The 18,486-nt window shown below is 39.7% G+C and overlaps 1 protein-coding gene across 3 annotated transcripts; it reads left to right on the forward strand.

Annotated features, from left to right (window-relative positions):
• The first annotated feature begins 3,408 nt into the window (after positions 1 to 3,408).
• CHDH (choline dehydrogenase) lies at positions 3,409 to 18,234 on the forward strand. Of its 3 annotated transcripts, XM_039378635.1 has the most exons (9): positions 3,812 to 3,892; positions 3,973 to 4,067; positions 8,783 to 9,588; positions 10,011 to 10,162; positions 13,991 to 14,120; positions 14,773 to 14,907; positions 16,008 to 16,150; positions 16,953 to 17,055; positions 17,634 to 18,234. In XM_039378635.1, the coding sequence occupies exons 3-9, from the start codon at positions 8,838 to 8,840 to the stop codon at positions 18,050 to 18,052; spliced, it is 1,833 nt and encodes a 610-aa protein (XP_039234569.1). In that variant the 5' UTR covers positions 3,812 to 3,892; positions 3,973 to 4,067; positions 8,783 to 8,837; the 3' UTR covers positions 18,053 to 18,234. The 3 variants fall into 3 exon arrangements, with proteins under 3 accessions (XP_027583867.1, XP_039234569.1, XP_039234572.1); XM_027728066.2 differs by lacking the exon at positions 3,973 to 4,067 and having other exon boundaries at positions 3,409 to 3,892; XM_039378638.1 differs by lacking the exons at positions 3,812 to 3,892; positions 3,973 to 4,067 and adding an exon at positions 5,743 to 5,806.
• Positions 18,235 to 18,486: the final 252 nt, after the last annotated feature.

Genomic DNA, 18,486 nt, shown 5'->3' on the forward strand with positions numbered 1-18,486 from the left:
TTTGGAAGTGGAGTGATTTTTTCTTGCTGGTTCTTATCATCAAAACCTCTTGTTAGCTTTTCATTATCCAGGGCACAGTCTGCTTTTTCCCTATTTTGCAAAAATCAATATAATACACCCAAAAGAACTAGCTGCAATTTCATACAACCAGCACCAACCTCAGTTCTGTGGGTCTTTGGGCTCTCTCCCCCAACAAATAATCCTTAGTTACAGAAGTGCTATTTGTTGGAAGAGATTCAATATTTACTCTCCATTTAGGAAGAAAGCAACGGAAGGGAAAAGGCTGTGGGAGAATGGCAGAGATGACAGAACAAACCCTTTGGGCCAAGGAACACGTTTCTGCACTGAGTATTTCAGGGGAGTTCCTGCAGCCCAGCCCTAGTCCAGTCCCATGGTCTGCACAGCAATTAGCAGTTTGACAGTGTCAGATTCATTAAAGTACAACTTCCAGTTTCATTTCATCTGAGGGCATTTAGGCTGCCCAATACAAACCCACCCTGCGATACAAACCCAAACAGAGAGAGGCTCATGGGCAGCTCCCTTCAAAAGCACAGGAATGATTTAAACAGAAACATTGATACAGCAACATCTGGAGCTTCCTAAACAAACTTGAGACAGTTCCCATTACGATGATACCTAAAAGGTGGTCTCTTCACATGATCTTATCTAAAAGGATGCTCGCAGCAAAACTCAAACAGCAGGAATTACAGAGTACTAAAACTTGAAAAAGTAAGAACTCTTACCTCAGTCTGTGATGAGCTACTGCAGCACATACAGCCACAAGTAGAGCAGCAGGGAGAAAACACACAAATCCTCCAACAGAATTGATTGTGAAGAGCTCTGAAAGAGAAAGAATCACTTTGAAACAAGTCTGTAAAAACTATCTTCAGTTATCATAATAATATTTATCAATGTATAGTATTTATGGATTCATTTATGCATATTTTAATAGACTTTAGAGAAAACGCACACAGAATTACTGAAACGAGCATTTCCAATGCCCGTATATAGAAGAGAAATTGTGCTAAAAGGCAATGCAAAATGGTTAATCATTACTGGAATTTTAAAAATTTTGCTTACCTTTACAAAGATATCAGTGCTCTCATCGCCCCCGGTATCCTCACAGAAATTCTAGTTTCATGTATCTAATAGTGACATGAAATCCTGAAGATGGGTATGCAGGGGAAGAAAAAAGTCAAAACCATTTATCACAAAAAGAATCATTATGAAGTTAAATCACGTTAAATATTTAATTGCATTTCAAAATTGCCCTTACTAGGCTTTAAAACTATTACATATTCTTAACAGCAGAATTATAGATTGTTCACATACATTTATCTTTAAATCTACTAGTCAAATACAACAAAACAGAGTATCTTAGGAATTCCAAGGAAGGTGTGCTGCATGTCAGTGAAGCCTAATTCCTAGTTGCTATGTATTTTCTTACATTGTCATGTTCATTGATTAATCTCATTCTGAGTAAAATCACACTGTTTAAACTATTCTTAAGAATATAATCTCAAAAACTGAAATAATGTTACCAATGGAACAGAACTCCTCTGAAAGCAACAGCAGCTCTGTTAAACCCTCTCCCTGAGTTCTCTGGCCAGCTCTGGTGATAGCACTTCACTGGAAGCAAGAGCCTCCTGCTGTGCTACTACAGAAGGACAACTTAGAAAACTATACTTTTGATTTACTATAATTTAACAGAAAATTACCTTTGCTTCTATGTCTGTATCAATAAGAACTTCATCCCTTGATGCTCATAAAGCAATACTAAATGTTCAAGCCCAAGACTGCTTGTTGTAAAACTCACTCCTAATTTTGTCTGTATTTTTGCAAACTCTCTGAGGGTTGAAAAGATTTCAGTTTAAAGTTGTTAATAACTATATAAGCAATGAAATGGATTTCTGCTGGAGCTGTGCTTGCGGTAGGCACCACACACCCTGCAGGTGGCACCTTATGACCTTACAGAGTGATCTTGCTTTTGAAGGGGCAAATCAGGAGTGTTTGTTACAACAGGGATTCTCTGCAGCTGTTTCAATTCAGGCACTGCTGCCTGAAAATATATGTGGCAAAAATATCTAGCCTACTGAACTTCCAACTGATTTAGAAGCATAGTACTTCTTAGTTACACATCTGCATGCTCAAATCTGCAAGGAATTTGTTTAGTCTGCTAAAGGTACATTTGGTCATGTCAGAGTACCAGCCAGTAACTAGACTAAATCCATCATCATGTGTAAACTAAGAAAATTTCTCGATCTCATATCCACAGATTAAAATACGGCATTACTATCCAAATTCAACTGTACAGAATTCTCAAAATTTCCATTATATAATTTCCATATAATTGTACCATTATGGGTACAATAGAGGGAAAGATTCAGAAGTAGGTCTTAGACCCTATTCAATATTCAGGCAAAGATGCTATTGTGAAACACTTTTGGAGTCATCTTCCCCCCTTCGGTATTATGTCTATACGTGTTCATAGTACCAATTTCAGTACAACTTCTGCTGTACATCAGCAAAATTATCTTTAAAGACTTGAATTTAAATGGATATTTAAAATTTTAGCACATATACGATCTGTGTGTATTTTCACTAAATTCTATTGAAATATGCATAAAGGGGTGATTATCTCTCTGAGTAGCCAAGAATGAGGTAGCATCAACAATTTCTAGTCAGCATTGGCTACCCAGTGGGATATTCTGAGTTATCATTGAACACACACTTATCGGTGATGAGCACCAAACCCCACAGTCAGTTCCACACAGGCACGTTGGGACAACTCGTTTGCTACTCGTTCCCTTCCAAACCAAGGTGTTCTCCCGGAAACACACATTGCCCAGGTAAGGATCGTGCGATCCTTACCTAAAGCTTTGAACTGCAAGGTCCAGCTCAACTTTCACAGGCTGTCCTCGAGCACTTCGCCTGCAGCTCATACAGGGACACCCCCGGCAGTGCCGGGCAGGGACACGGACAGTGGAGCGGGGCCCGCCCGCCCCATCGCGATCTGGAGCTTCTCCCCTTCACCTCGAGCCGCGTTGCAGCTCCCAGCGCTCCCGTTGGAAAGCGGGTTCACAGCCGAGGTGACAACACTGTCGAAGACGTCTGCTTTAAAAAGCAAAAACATTTTTATTGCTTTAAGGGGGAAAAAAAACCCCAACCAACCAACTAAAAACAACAAAAAAACCCTAAACAAAAAAAGCCTTTCTGTCCACCCCACTAGGGGCGGAGTGAAAAAGTTGGAGCGCTCCCGGGAAAGGAGCGGGGGAAGCCGCCTCAGCGCGGACCTGGACACTGCCGGAGTCCCGCGGGCGGAGCTGTCCGGATCCCGTCCCGTGTCCCGGCCCCGTCCCGTGTCCCGATCCCGTCCCGTGGAGCTCCAGCCGCCCGCGCACTCCAGCGGGACGGGCGAGGCAGAGGACTTCGGCCCGGCTGCCCCTCGGGCCGCTTTCGAAACAGAACGAAGCCACTCTGACACATTCTCCGCAGCAGCCAAAGGGTGCGTTCCGGTGGGAAGTCCCACCCGCGCTCCTACCCTGCCTCTCCACAGAGCTCTCCTCCGCCCGCCCCCCGCCGGCGGCCCCAGCGCTCGCAGGGACCACCCCCGTCCCCCCCGGAGCTGGGCGGTGGCTGCCGAGGGTCGGCGGCGCGGCCCCGCTGCTCCACCGCCCGTGGCAGCCCCACACACGAGCGGCCTCCGCGGCGGGCAGGGACGGAGACGTGTCCGTGGGTGCCCCCTCCTGCGGGACAGACTCGCGATCTCCCTCCTCCTCTGGCGGCCCCGGTCTCTGTGCGGCAGGAGCACCCCAAGAGAGGTCGCGGACAGCCGCAGACCCTGCGGAGCTCACAGCGGCCAGACACACTTGTTCTCAGGAGGAACGGCGAGGTAAGTGGGCTTGAACGGTTCCAGCCGTGGAAAGGAAACTTGCCACAAACTTTTTCTAAGTGAATGAACTTCCTTCCTAGCGGCACTGAAGTGAAATTAGTCCAAAACATTCCCGGGCAGATTGATTTAAACGGTGTTAAACAGCCTCCAGCAGGGAAAAACAAACAAACAAAAGGTAAGAGCTGCTTTTACCTGAGGAGCTGTTCCTCCTGCGCCTCACACAGTCAGGCTTGACAGGTTTTGGCAGCACCGTGAAGAGTAAACGTACTGACAAGGTCTCATTGTTTTGCTGCATCGTGCGTTGTCCACGCTGCGGACATCTCTGGGAGAGGGTCATATTTTACATCTGCCAGAGAGGATATTCTCGTTTTGGCTCTGTCAAAATAGGACAGGGAGTAAAGTTTCAGGCACAGTGGCCCTCTTAGTTCCAGGATCAGTTTAGAAGAACTGGGCTAGGACCGTGCTCGTGCAGAGGGACCATGCATAGAGGAGAGTGGATGTAGATCAATACAGCAAAAAGAATTGTGCCTTGAAACTAGTGTTTTAATCCATTCAATCCAAACGTGTATGCTGCATTTAAACTAAATCAGAATGGCTTGATTTTTGACCTCTGCACTTCAGAACTTAAGAGAACAGAAGACTGTGAATCATCTACACACTGACTCTCAAAGTCACTTGAATGTTATGGCCAGAATAGCACTGACTGAGTTCACACTTTGCAAGACAAAAATGCTCTCAGATGTTATTCTGTCAGTCCTGTTCCATTTGATGTAAAATGAAATGAACAAACAAACCCAACAAAGAAAACACAAAACCAACCAAACCACAAAAACCCAAACAAACAAACAAAAAACCCAAACATGGAATCATATCTAACTATAAATGTGAAAAACGTGATGGAGCAAATTTAAAATAATACTTCAGTTACTTCAAAAGAACATCAATATTAGATTTAACCTTCTTGGCTGGTAATTCAGCCTTCAGCCCAGACAGTGGGTGCTCTGTTGTGGTACATATTTTTGATGACTCATTCGCAGTTTTATCAAAGAACAGGACAGCTCTGGTTGGTTAACAGTAATGATGCCCAGTGCCCTCTAACATTTTTAAATTAGGCACCTCATATAGTACAGAACCATTTCATTGCTACCCATTTTCCAATACACCCTCCTGTGTATGGAGGATATCCTCCTTCCTCTCTTTGCAGTGGATTGTGAGCCCTTTAGAAGTCTAGGAGTAAGGTCTCTGGGCTGAATCCTAACACCTTTTCTTATCTTTCTTACAGAGAGTGCAAGCCATTTTAGTCCTTAGATGCCCTATGCAGCCTTTTTTTCCTCTCCTTTTTGTCTCCCCTTCTTAAAAAAAAAAAAAAAGTGAAGTAACACATTCTTCACCGTTTACAGCATCACTGCCCTTTAGAGAAATCTGCTTTCACATGTGATCCCAGATCAACATCTGTGGAGTCACAGCAGTAGATACTGTAGGTACTGGTGGATTACATCAGCCTGATACTGTATTCAGAAATGTGTTACAATGATACAAGGAGCCCCAAACGCTTCATTTCAGAACTCCACTGCCCACTTCCAGCTCGCCAGTGTCCAATTAAATATATTATTAAATTGCAGCAAGAGAATTTTCCTGCTCAGGCGCTCCTGCTCTCCTCAGTCTTGTAAGATCACTGTCTGTAGGCCCTGCTGAATAGCAACAAACTTTTTTAAAATGAGTTCTAGATTTTGAAGCTCTACTGCAATACAGGGAATGTATTTTATGTTGCTGCCATATGCATTTCTGCAGGTCTGCTCACTGATTCCTGAGGAACATCTTACCACATGTTCATAAAGAGGTCCTGATTTGGGGGAATTCTGAAAGACATGCAATAATATTCAGTGAGGCCCAAAAGACAGCTTTTTGTTCATAGTAAGTAGAGAGCATTCCAGTAGAACCACGTTGTGTATACTTTCACATTTCTACGTATTTCATTTTGACACTACACTATTTAATAGAGCTGCCATAAAACTATAACTCCCTGGGTAAAGAGGGCCTGCTTCCCCAGCACATTTCAGAGCCTCAAGTGACTCTATGTATTAAGATAATAACTTGATTTTTTCCAGTTACTGAAAAAAAGCACCTTTTTTGCTGAAATGCAGTTTTTAGGAACACTTCACAGGTTCTAAATGCTCCAGTGCAAAAAAAAAAAAAAACCAAAACCAAACAAACAAACAAAACAAACAAAAAACACAAACAAAACAAACAAACAAAAAAACGGCTAAGGGAAAGTTGAGTGCAAAGATGCTCAGTGTAAAAAGATTACGTTTTCTGTGGTTCTGCTACATTCCACAAGAGTATTTGCCACAGAAGAACTTGAATTGTGATTCACCCATGCATGCTTATAGTACTTCATACATTATTGTAGAGAAGTATCATCATGTTCCAGTTTCGGGACTTGATGATCTCAGTCTTTTAGACCAACCTCTTCAATAAAATGTTGAATAGTTTTGAGTTTCAAAGCCTGTATCTGTGAGAGGCTCTTAAGCAAACCAGCTTTTAAAAGGTATTGACTTCAGTATTAGGATTCTGGCACAAGGCAAGACACAAACACTTAATCCTGTCATATCACTGCTGTCTTTGGAGTGCCACTTCAGAGTGGTTTTGGGAGCTCAGTAGCCCTCATTTATGCTTTAGCAAGTTGTAGAACTACAGCCTCCAGCACTAGCAGAGTAGATAAGTCCCTGACTGAACACCATTCCAGGGATTTTGGAGAATCTACCCTCAGCCAAGGATTAGGTAGATTTCAGGCTTAACAACCAGCATTCTGGTTAGGAGGTACAGTAATATTCAATGGCTTTATAGATGCCAAAAGAAGCCAGTCAGTACTCATTTCAGAGTCTGTGAGCCCTACCTGTCTAAATAATAAGTGTTGACCTTCTGTAGGACTAAAATATGAGTGTTCACTCCTCCCAGAAAAGTAGAAACAACCCAGGGACAGAATATCTTTCCCAGATTGTTCAGGCTCAGACCCATATTCTACCAGCCCCATCACCAGTTTGCTGTTCCTGAATCAATAAAGTCCCATGACCCATCAGTTTTGCAGGTTAAACATCAGTACTTCAAAACCATAACCCTCTTCATCACAAACAAATCAAGTAAAAACCTCTCTACCTTTGCATGCACCTCTGCTGCATCACAGGAAATGAGCAAACCTCCTTCTGCAAGAGACAATCCTTTAATAGTTGCCACCTGCAAAAAACAAATTCCACCCCCACCTTCAGCTGGGCTCAGTTTTGAATTAGCCATGTGAGAATCACCTGTGTGAACTTTAGGCTCAGATGTATCCCCAGCATCTTTTTTTTTCTTTGCAGAGCAAACTGTTCTCCATGATTGGTTGTTCATTTTTCAGAAGTTTGGGGGTTTGTACAGCCTATTACAAGTTTTTCTACGAAGAGTCAAATGTATACTTCTTCCCATCCTTTCCCTGAGAGTAAAAAAACCCCATACTTTTGCACATGAGATTGTACATAAAATTGTATATAATTGTGCATGGAAGACTTTTAACATTCATCAGCAAAATACATCTATTTTGTTACAGAGTTGGGCCTTAGGGCCTTGTGTGTGCTCTCACAAACTTTACACTGTAGAGTTTCATCCAAGAAAAGGAGTACAGTTCTGTTCCACTGTTCAGTACGAAAAAGCTGATTACTTCAGTGATTCATTAAGGCATGTTTTCTTTTAGTGAAAAACCGCAGACATTTAAAAAGAAATACAGGTTTTATATTACAAAATATTGGATAACTATGAAATTGGAATGTAAAAAAAAATCAACAGTAACAACTAATTTCTGAAAAATTTTACTTCACAAACATAATACAGTATTCAATGTATTTCAGGAAAAAGCTTGGTTATATCTTTCAGTTGGCCAGTGCATTACAGTGGAACAGCCTCTGGATAAGTTGCTATCTCTGGAATCTCCAGCAATGACTTAGACCAAAGCCATGGGCCAGGGAGAAATACTATTTACAACCTAAAGATATCCCTATTCACTAACAGTTTACACCAAAAGGAATGAGTTTCAAGGGGAGAGAGCAAGAGAAACACTTTTGACTGGCTGGCAGCAACAGTTTCTGTGACACACAGGCTGTGAAAAACTTGCATTGAGTCCCTGTACCAGTACAACACAGAGCTAAACCTGTGTTGCTGACAGGGCTCACAGGCTTCTCTGAAGGTTAAAAAACTTGCCATTCCTACTCAGCCTGAGGATCTGGTGATGATGGATTGTAACTGTACTTGGAGAACTCTTGAGGGACCTGGGTTTAGTACTAGGGTAGAAAGCCACAGATGAAGAGATTTTGCCTTTCCCTATGTTTGGAGTCATGCCTCCAAACCCAGCAGTTTTTCACCTTAGGGATAGCTGGAAATGAGTTTCACTGTTACACATTTGTTGTGTAGAGATGTCCTAGATTTGGTCTGGCAGAATATGCAGTGGGCATACTCATCACTTCTATTGTGAATTGGCTTGTCTGTCAAAAACTTACAGAGAAGTTTGTGGAATTGTTGTTTTCCTTGTATTCTTTCCTATTAGAGGTGGATGAAGACAAACTACTAGGTAAGCAAAGGTTTCCACCCTTTATGAGTTTGGCAAATACTTGAAAATGTCAGTTGTGTATCTATCTCAGGAACCAGGAGTAAATAGAAGTCAGGCTGCATACAATACACATATATAGACTGCATTAAATGAATAATAAGACAGCAAATTTCAGAGTAAATGTTTATTGGTTTATTGACATTGTTCCTGGATAGTGAGAATGGGTAAAGTATACCAGTGTTACTTGAAAATGACTGACATTTTAGGGGTAGTAATGCTTACATCTTAATTAGTATTTTTTTTTGTTTTTCTAGGGTAAAACACTGGATTTTTGTTAAAAATTCCGCAAAACTGGTACTATCAGTAAATATGTCGTACTTAATGAAAGGAGTTAAGTGGTGCAGTCCTGTAAGTCAGATGGGCAAAGTAACAGGAAGCTTGTTAAAAGCACACACATTAAAGAACATATTGGGCATCAATGAACAACTCAAAATTTCACGTGCATCATCTCAACTTAGTTCTGAAAAGGCAAACTCTTATAACTACGTCATTGTTGGAGCTGGATCAGCAGGGTGTGTATTAGCCAACAGACTGACAGAAGACCCTCTCAGTACTGTGCTCCTTTTGGAAGCAGGCCCTAAAGATACCCTTCTAGGCAGTAAAAGGCTGATGTGGAAGATTCACATGCCTGCTGCATTAACATACAACCTCTGTGATGAGAAATATAACTGGTATTACCACACAACACCCCAAAAGCACATGGACAACCGAGTGATGTACTGGCCCCGAGGGAGAGTGTGGGGTGGCTCCTCTTCCCTCAATGCTATGGTTTACATCCGAGGGCATGCAGAGGATTATAACAGATGGAACAGGGAAGGGGCTACGGGATGGGACTATGAACATTGCTTGCCCTATTTTAAGAAGGCACAGACACATGAACTGGGGTCAAATCAGTACAGAGGTGGAAATGGACCTCTGCATGTGTCAAGAGGGAAAACAAACCATCCTCTTCATCAAGCATTCCTGGAGGCAACCCAGCAAGCTGGGTATCCCTTCACAGATGATATGAATGGCTATCAGCAAGAAGGATTTGGCTGGATGGACATGACTGTACATCAAGGTAAATCATAATGGCATCCATAAGTAATTTCTGTTTCTGAGCCATCAGTGGTATTTCTGAAGTAATTTTGGAATATGGACATATAATCTGCATTGAATGCCATTTGGGTGTTTAGGTAACTACACAGCTATGGCACTCTGTGTTTGCACCCTATTCATTTCACAGCAGCTTGCTATCAGTCTAGTGCATATTTCATTGAAAACTGCATTGGCAGGCAAGTCTTGATTCACAGTTAAACTGTGTCACTGTGAAATATGCTATATTAAAATAAAATCTTTCACTATTATTTCAAATCACATTTGCTTCGAACTGATAACCTCTGTGAAGGCTTTCCCTCTGTAAACATCCTGGTGGTTATTGGCCAAAATCTGAAGAATACTGAGCATGACTATTGTGATGTTTAATGTAAATATACATTGTAGGTCAAAGATGGAGCACAGCTAGTGCTTATCTTCGCCCAGCCATATCACGCCCAAATTTGTCAGTTGCAGAGAAGACACTTGTAACAAAAATCTTGTTTCAAGGAACAAAATGCATTGGTGTTGAATATGTGAAAAATGGGCAAACGGAAAAGGTAAGAGATTTTTTTTTTCCAGTTGAAAGGTATGAGTCAAAGCAAAATTAATTAAAAAAAAAAACCAAAAAAACCCCCAAAAAAACCCTTTTATTGGAAGTGGCACCAGTATATGATTCCTTGTCAGTTATTCTACAGTGGGTGATATTGCAGTTGTATTGATTTAGAGATTAACTTCTCCATCATATTTCCATCTCTCAGTACTGAGGGGACAAGTCATAACTTGATGTTACACAAGAGTGTTGTGTAAGATGTCTGATTGGAACCTATGGTGCAATCATGCACTGCCTCAGCATATTGACTAGTGCTGACTATGCTGATGTTTCTGAAAAACAATTCTTAAAATTATGTTCTGGCATAGGAAAGTCTGTAAAAGCCAGATCTGAACTCTGAATGGCTCAAGGGATAAATAACAAGTCATTCACTTCTACTTTACCATTATGTATCAAGATAGTAATGGGATGAAACATGGGATAGTAATGATGAAACATGATGAAACTTGCCTGAGTATTTTTCAGTCTCAGTCCAACTTTCACTGAACATGTGATTGTGTGGAAGGAAGCTTGAATTGTCATTACAACTTAACTCTGTGGACAAACAGTTAATTTTATGCTTCTTTCAATCCATTGACTTCTGTAAGAGCTAAAACATCCTCACTTCCCTTAACAGCTGGTTACAGAGTGTGTAACTAGGATATTGCCTAAAAGGGGCCTGCATGCTAATAACCTGAGATACTTAGACACAAACAAGTATAAAATAACTAAAAAGTGTAATAATAATATCCTAGAGAGAGTAGAGTTTTGATGGTTTGAGTTCAGTAAGTCTAATAAGACTCAGCAGACAAATGTTCTGTGACTGAACACCTGCTAAAAGTTAAAATGCAGTACAAATAAACTGATTTTCTAATGCACAGAACAAATCTGTTGTTGTCTAAGTGGTTTGGTAATGATAATCATTTTAACAATGTAAAACAAAAGTTGCAGAACATTTAATTGATTTCATGAGCTATTAAATGTCTCTGAAAATAGTGTCTCTAATTGCTGTTCTTGTGCCATTATCGAGATTAACTTTGTTGAAGAAAGTCTTGGAAACCTAATTACACATGATCAAAGACTTTCTGAATATCGGAACATTTAATTGCAAAATTCTATAATTCTTTAATTGCTATGAATTTTCATGCATATTAATATATATATGAATTATACATAGTAAAAGAATGATATATATTTAGCATATATCAGACAAAGTACACCTTCAAAGTATTTCCCTTCCTTTTTTCCCCCCCACAGCATCACAATTGCAGGATTTCTCTTCTTTTACTTTCTGGAAAATTTTAGACCTGTCAGGATGGAAGAGCTAATAATTTTATTGCATTATGAACATCAAGATGGAACCCTTGATTACATTAAAGAGTTTCTGTTTTTACAGCCCATTTTAGATAGGATCTGTTTTACGTCAAGAGATCACCAAAACCTGATTCAAGCATGATTCAAAACCTATTCACCAGCCAGTGACTTGTTATTTTACTAGAGGTTGAGGTCCTAGAGAAAGATTCCAGTATTCCAGTAAGCTCTCTGACAAAAGTATGGAAGGTAGGCTGAACATTCCTACACTTTCTAAGTTCAGAATCAAGCAGAAAATAATATTTTAAAGGATAAAAATGTTTCAATGTTTCACAAACTAAATAACCCATACAAAAATATATCAAAGTCAGTTTTTCTCTTAGCATGTTAACTTTAAGCACCATGAAAGACTATACAGGCTGAGAATAACTACAGTGCTGACATTGCAGTGAGTTTAGACTGAACAAGCATCATTTGATTGGTACTTAGAACAAATTGGCACCAGTTCTGTGTGTACCATAGAAAATGTAAGTAAATTATATTTGTAACATGCAAAATACAGATCTAAGTATTGATTCAACAGGCATAGATGTGCTCTGTATTAGTCTTAACATACTAATGATTGCCCAGAGCAAAACAATAATAAACAAAAAAAAGCAGTACTGGCCATCTGTGAGCAATATTAGATAAATAGTGTGAAAATAATTTATGAAACTTCTTCTTCCTATTACTTCCTAGTCTTACTCCAGCAACAATCTCATTTACAATCATTCTGTATAGCTGTGTCATTCAAAAAGGACAGAATTACTCCAAGCTAATATGCCTTCCATGCTAATCTGTTAACCATATTATAGGAAAAACATCACTTTTTAATGTTACTTTAGAAGCTAAATGTCTTACCTAAAATAAAACCAAACAGCTACTCATAATAGCACCTTCCATTCTATGGAAGTGGAAAATGCAGATGAGCAATACCACACATGGAATCACAGAATCATAGAATTAAGGTTGGAAAAGACCTCCAAGATCAAGTCCAACCTTCGACCAAGTACCACCTTGCCTACTAAACTATACCACAAAGTGCCATGTCTCCCTGTTTTTTGAACACTTCCTGGGATGGTGACTCCAGCACTTCCCTGGGGAGCCCGTATGTTTCCTTGAACTCCCATGGATTTTGCTTGTAATGAGAAAAAGCTCAGGGGTGTAGTTGTGTCTGTCACCTATTTTGTCCTCACTGTGGCCACAATGATATATTAGAATTCAAGGATAAATGTTCTGAGATTACTTTTGCAAATGTGAATTGTTTTAACACGTTGGACTAGCTTAGAATTTGCATTAAATTGTTGCATACTTTTTGCTTCTTCTGTGGTGTAGTTGTTCTTTCTTAAGGACAGATGAACATTGAATTTTTTTCTTATGTCCAAGAGTTACTATTCAGTTTGTAATCCCTAACTCATTGTCTACACAGCAGGCAACATTCGTGTGACCAGGGAGGATGGAACACGTGTGTGTGTGTCCATAAACCATCTCACTGGAATAGAAAGGGATAGTTTAAACATGGTTGGGTTCACCCACATCATCCTCTTTCAAAGAGTGAAGGGAAAAGGAGGAGGGTATCAATATTTTCTTACCCTACACAGTTTTAACTGTAAAAAGCACTGAGGGCTCATTCCAATCCCAGATTAAAGAGATGTGGCAACAGCAAAGAGGAAAACCCCAGATACAAATGACACAGAGAAAGATTTTGGTATTGCTAAATGAGAATATACTGAGGCAGAACTCCTGGAAAGATGATGTGCCAAAATACTTGCAGAGACGGTTCTAGGAAAAGAACTATACAGCACAGAAAACCAAGTCCAAGGCAGAGGAATAGTTTAGCAGCTATATCATGACCAAACTGACTGATGAAAAGTGTGCCAGCAAAACAGAATTAGAGATATGCCTGCAGACAGTTTTCTCAGTGGTGCTGTAGTGATTGAGGGGCTTCTGAGAACTACAACAAGATAAAAACCCAAACATTCGTCTTGGTCGAATTAAGAAAATAAGCTCTTGAGAATTTTTGAGCTAGCATGTCTCTGAATTCAAGATCTCCCTTAGGAGTTTCAGTTTTAATTTACAAATGGTTATTGAAAACGGAAGAGAAGCTTAACTGACTGATCCAAATGTCACAGGTACTTTTTTCCTGGCAAGTAGGACAGGAGTTTATTTGCAGCCATGGTACTGACTGAGCTGAATGTTTATGTGCCATCCAATTCGAATGGATTGTAAAGCTGGAAATAAATACAGAAATGATCAAAGTGAAAGCTTGATTATTTCTCTCTGCGGAAACTTCTGGCAAGACAGGAACACATTTAGGATGAGGAAAATGTGAGGGAGGGGTGTCTAATCTGGATCAGAACAGCATATCCGAACAGAAGCTCTTGACGTTGCTTTCAGTCAGCTCAGGCTTAATAATCTTAGGGCTTTTGTGCTCATTTCCTTTTAGGTTTTTGCCAATAAGGAAGTTATTTTAAGTGGAGGTGCCATAAATTCTCCACAGCTGCTTATGTTGTCTGGAATTGGAAATGCAGATGATCTAAAAAAACTGGGGATCCCTGTTGTTTGCCATCTTCCTGGTAATTTTTTTATTCATTTTAACCTTTCATGTTCCTACGGATGCAATTCAATGACCTTCAAATAAAATGAATCATGAAATTCAGTTTTCTTTATATCAGGTTGTGTGGACTGAAATGTGTTTGTTACAAATCAGTGGAAAGCTGCATTGACTTTATACAAATCACTGGAAACATGCATTGATTTTAGAACTGAACAACAAACTCCTACAAACTCCTACACTTTCTTCACTACATTTGATAGTAAAAATGCCTTTCTAAAGGCATACTTTAGGGTTAAGCAGCATACTTATCATTAAGGATTTTGAGTGAGTTTTGATCCACCACAGATTTTATAAACTCCCACTGTCATAAATACTCAAATACAGAAGGAATAACATGAACTTTTCCTTAAAACTAAAAAAGTTAGTACTGTACTAACTTTCTATTTTCATTCTAGTTATGCTATGTTTATTAAAACCTTATTCTGACATGAGCAAAAGGCTGATATGACTCATGGTCTTGGTCTTAGTCACCACTGCCCTTGTAAGAGGTTAGTTTAGTTCCCATTTATGCTGTTTTCTGGAAGCCAATGTGGTGTGTAACTGTTCTGTATGAAATAACTTCCCCCCCCCGCCCTTTCTTCTCCCTCCTCCCCCTTTATTTTTCCCTTCAGGAGTAGGTCAGAACCTTCAAGATCATTTAGAAGTGTATGTCCAGCAAAAGTGCACCAAGCCTATTACTCTGTATAGTGCACAAAAGCCACTTAACATGATGATGATTGGCCTGGAATGGCTTTGGAAATTTACAGGTATGAAACAAAGTATGCAATCATTCTACCCTTGATTGATTTAGAATTATTACAGCCTTTCATCCATGAATTTCATAGGCTGGGAGCCTTGATATGTAATTTTTTTCATGCTCTGGAAAATAACTGGAACTTGCAAATGGACTTGAAATATTTTCTTCTAAATCAGAATATTTTAATGCTATTTTTAACATTCCTGTATCTCATTTGAAGAAAAATTCTATATTTTAAAATCAGTGCTACTGAGAAAGCTATTGTTAAAAAAATGAAGAAAATATTCTACTTGAAATCCATGTAATGTCAATAAAAACATATTGTTGAACTGAACAAATTTTTCTGTAAAATTGTTCCAGAAGAACAATTGTTTGTTGCTCTGATCAGAATCCTTTAGGCCTGCAAGTAAATCTGAACTGACTTTTGCATTTTACAGTAACTCAGCTGTAAGTTGTACCTCAAAAAGAATCTGTAAATACAATCCTTGATATCAGTAAAATAGTTTGTTCAAAGTTGAGGTCTCCACCACTTGCTGAATTATTCTCTTAGTATTTGACACTGGGTATATGTGGCTTTTCACCACACAAGTAAATATTGACAGCTAACTTACAGTTTTAAACAGATGTGGGAATAACATCATATGGGGCACATTGCAGGCTTTTCACCTTTCCCTTCAGGGTGGGGACTGTGGATGGCTCTATTACATGTGACTGATGGGACAACTGTACTGCACATCAGGGAGTGTGCAGGGCAGGAATATCAGGATGCTGCAGTCGCTTCCCTCCACACCCGTGGGCCCTGGGACCAAATCTGCTTCTGGAGTTAGACCCTGGGTGTGCCAGTTAGTGAGAGAACTGTAACATCCTGCTCTCAAACAAACAGGATTTCCAAAGTTATGCATATTTACGTTTATCTAGTCATTAAAAAGCAGATGGAAGGGATGCACATTGCTTAAATTACAAGCTGTTTGTAATGGATTCACGTTCCTTCTAATTGATGCTGAATCTATAAAATATTCATAGTAGTGTTACTAAGGGTTAAAAAGAAGTGGATTTATTGCTCTTCTGAGGTCTTTTAATGGCATCTTCTATCTCATTTACACTCTCTAGGTGAGGGAGCCACTGCCCACTTAGAATCTGGTGGTTTCATCCGAAGTGAACCAGGGGTTCCTCACCCCGACATTCAGTTCCACTTTCTTCCTTCTCAGGTGATTGATCATGGTCGGGTTGCTTCCACAATGGAAGCTTACCAGGTGAGTTGAAGAATATGTTCCAATAATGTCTTGTATTAGCAAGGAGGCTTACACTCTATTGCAAATATTGATAGTTTGACTATATACTGAAAAATACTTTGTACAGTATAATATGAAAGAGTTGACTTAACCTCCTACATTGGGGAAAAAAACACAAGCTTGTCATTTGATATTGCTACCAAAATTATGTTACTTTTTATCTCTGGGAAAGTATGCAAGTATTGAATTGCTGTTTAAGGATTTGCACTAGTGAAGTGCCATCATGCTGTTGATTAGGATAACATTGTGGTAGGTGCTGTTGGAAACTAAATCAAGTTGTTCCCTGTTCCACTGCAGTTTAGACAAAGGTTTAAGTGAAAAATTATAAGACCACACACTTATTCATTGGCACAAATCCAAGCCCCATTTTAGACTGTGATCTTGATTCAATTCTGTGCTAATTCTGGGGAACTGTCACTGAATATACATGTTTCTTTTTACCATTCTCTTTTCTTCAGGGATGATAGTAATTTGGTCCAATTGCTGATTGTATTAGAATGCTCTGCTACTACTAAATTGGAATGATTGTATTTTAAATCAAAAGAACAGCTGTGAGTGATATTTCCTTCCCCTTATGGAATACATTTACAAAAAATTTATGTAAAACAGGAAAATGTTCAATGCTATTTTCCATTATCTCTTTAAACATTTATGTCTGCTGAATTTGTACAGTCTGTCTAAATTGCGAAAAAAAAATTCTCATACTGAATTTGGAACCTGACCTGGTGGGATTGTGTCACAAGTAACAGCACTGTTGTTGCAGGTCCACGTGGGACCCATGAGGAGCACAAGTGTGGGCTGGCTGAAGCTGAAGAGTACAGACCCCAATGACCATCCTATCATTGAGCCCAATTACCTGTCAACAGGTAAATGCAGCCTCTCCTTGCTCTGTCAACTTACTTCTTGCCTGTTTCAGTGGCAGATTTTTGCATTTACTCAGCACCATTTCAGAAGCGTTGATTGGTACATTGTTACTGATTTATCATTTATAAAATCAACTAGTATTGAAAGAGGTGGTTGCCCAAAGCACCCTATAAACTAGAAAGAATTCCCTGGAGGGGATGCAGTCAGAATTCTCAGTGTTTGCTGTGTCATGCTGTTCATTCCATCCCTCATCTGCTTGGGAAGGAATGCATCTCATTTGCTTCTTTGTGCTCAGAATAATGGCCTTGGCTGGACAGTGGGTACAGCAAAATAAAGAGCAATTTCTCATAGCTCACCTATTCCCTTTTGGGATTGTGCAAGACAAGTGAGAGTTTTGCTCACAGTGAATGTCATATCTGTGACTTTGAAAAATATTCTGCTTTATTATGGCTTTCAGCAGTTAAGTGAGAGACTTTCCCTCCAGCCTTTTTTCTTCTATGCTATTATATCTGTTATGCATTCTGTATGTATTGCTAAATTAAAGGTCTACTTACAATTTTCTTATTTTCTCTCTGCACAGAAAGAGATATTTGGGAATTCCGCCAGTGTGTCAAATTGGCCAGAGAGATCTTTGCTCAGAAAGCTTTGGAAAAATTTTGTGGGCCTGAAATTCAACCGGGAAGCCACGTTCAGTCTGACAAAGAAATAGATGCTTTCATAAGGCAGAAGGCTGATAGTGCTTATCATCCTTCCTGCACCTGCAAAATGGGTCTGCCTTCAGACAGCAGTGCTGTAGTTGATCCCCAAACAAAAGTCATTGGCGTTGAAAACTTGAGAGTCGTCGATGCTTCAATAATGCCCAGTGTTGTCAGTGGAAATCTGAATGCCCCAACTATCATGATAGCAGAGAAAGCTGCAGATATAATTAAGGGCCTCCCGTCACTTCAGGAGAAAAACGTTCCTGTATATAAGCCCAAAACCTTGGAATCACAGAGATAAAGGAATATTCTCATCTTTTCACATCTTTTGCTACTTAGGCTTTGATCAGCATGTGGGGGTCTCATACTGAACATGCCAACATGATAAATATCCCACAAAACAACATATCCTAATAAAATAACTATTAATTTGAACTTTTTTATTATTATTATTAGACTACCTGCTTTTTTTTTTTTTAATGAGCTGGCTTAAGTTGCTTATTTTAAAATTACAGAATCATAGAATATGCTGAGTGGAAAGGACCCATCAGGACCATTGAGTCCAACTTCTGACCCTGTGCAGGCCACCCCAAGAATCACAAGTTAAGTTAAATATGACCTCCTGTGGGAAATTCAAACTTTTTGTTGAAGAGAAGTTGTTTCTAAATGAGAGGTGTGCACATGAGCCAGAAATACTGTGCAATTGCATGAGGAATGGAAGATATTAATGTGTGC

Source organism: Pipra filicauda, unplaced genomic scaffold, assembly GCF_003945595.2.
Source record: "Pipra filicauda isolate LSUMZ 115617 unplaced genomic scaffold, ASM394559v2 scaffold103_size3290846_pilon, whole genome shotgun sequence".
Classification (NCBI taxonomy): Eukaryota; Metazoa; Chordata; class Aves; order Passeriformes; family Pipridae; genus Pipra; species Pipra filicauda.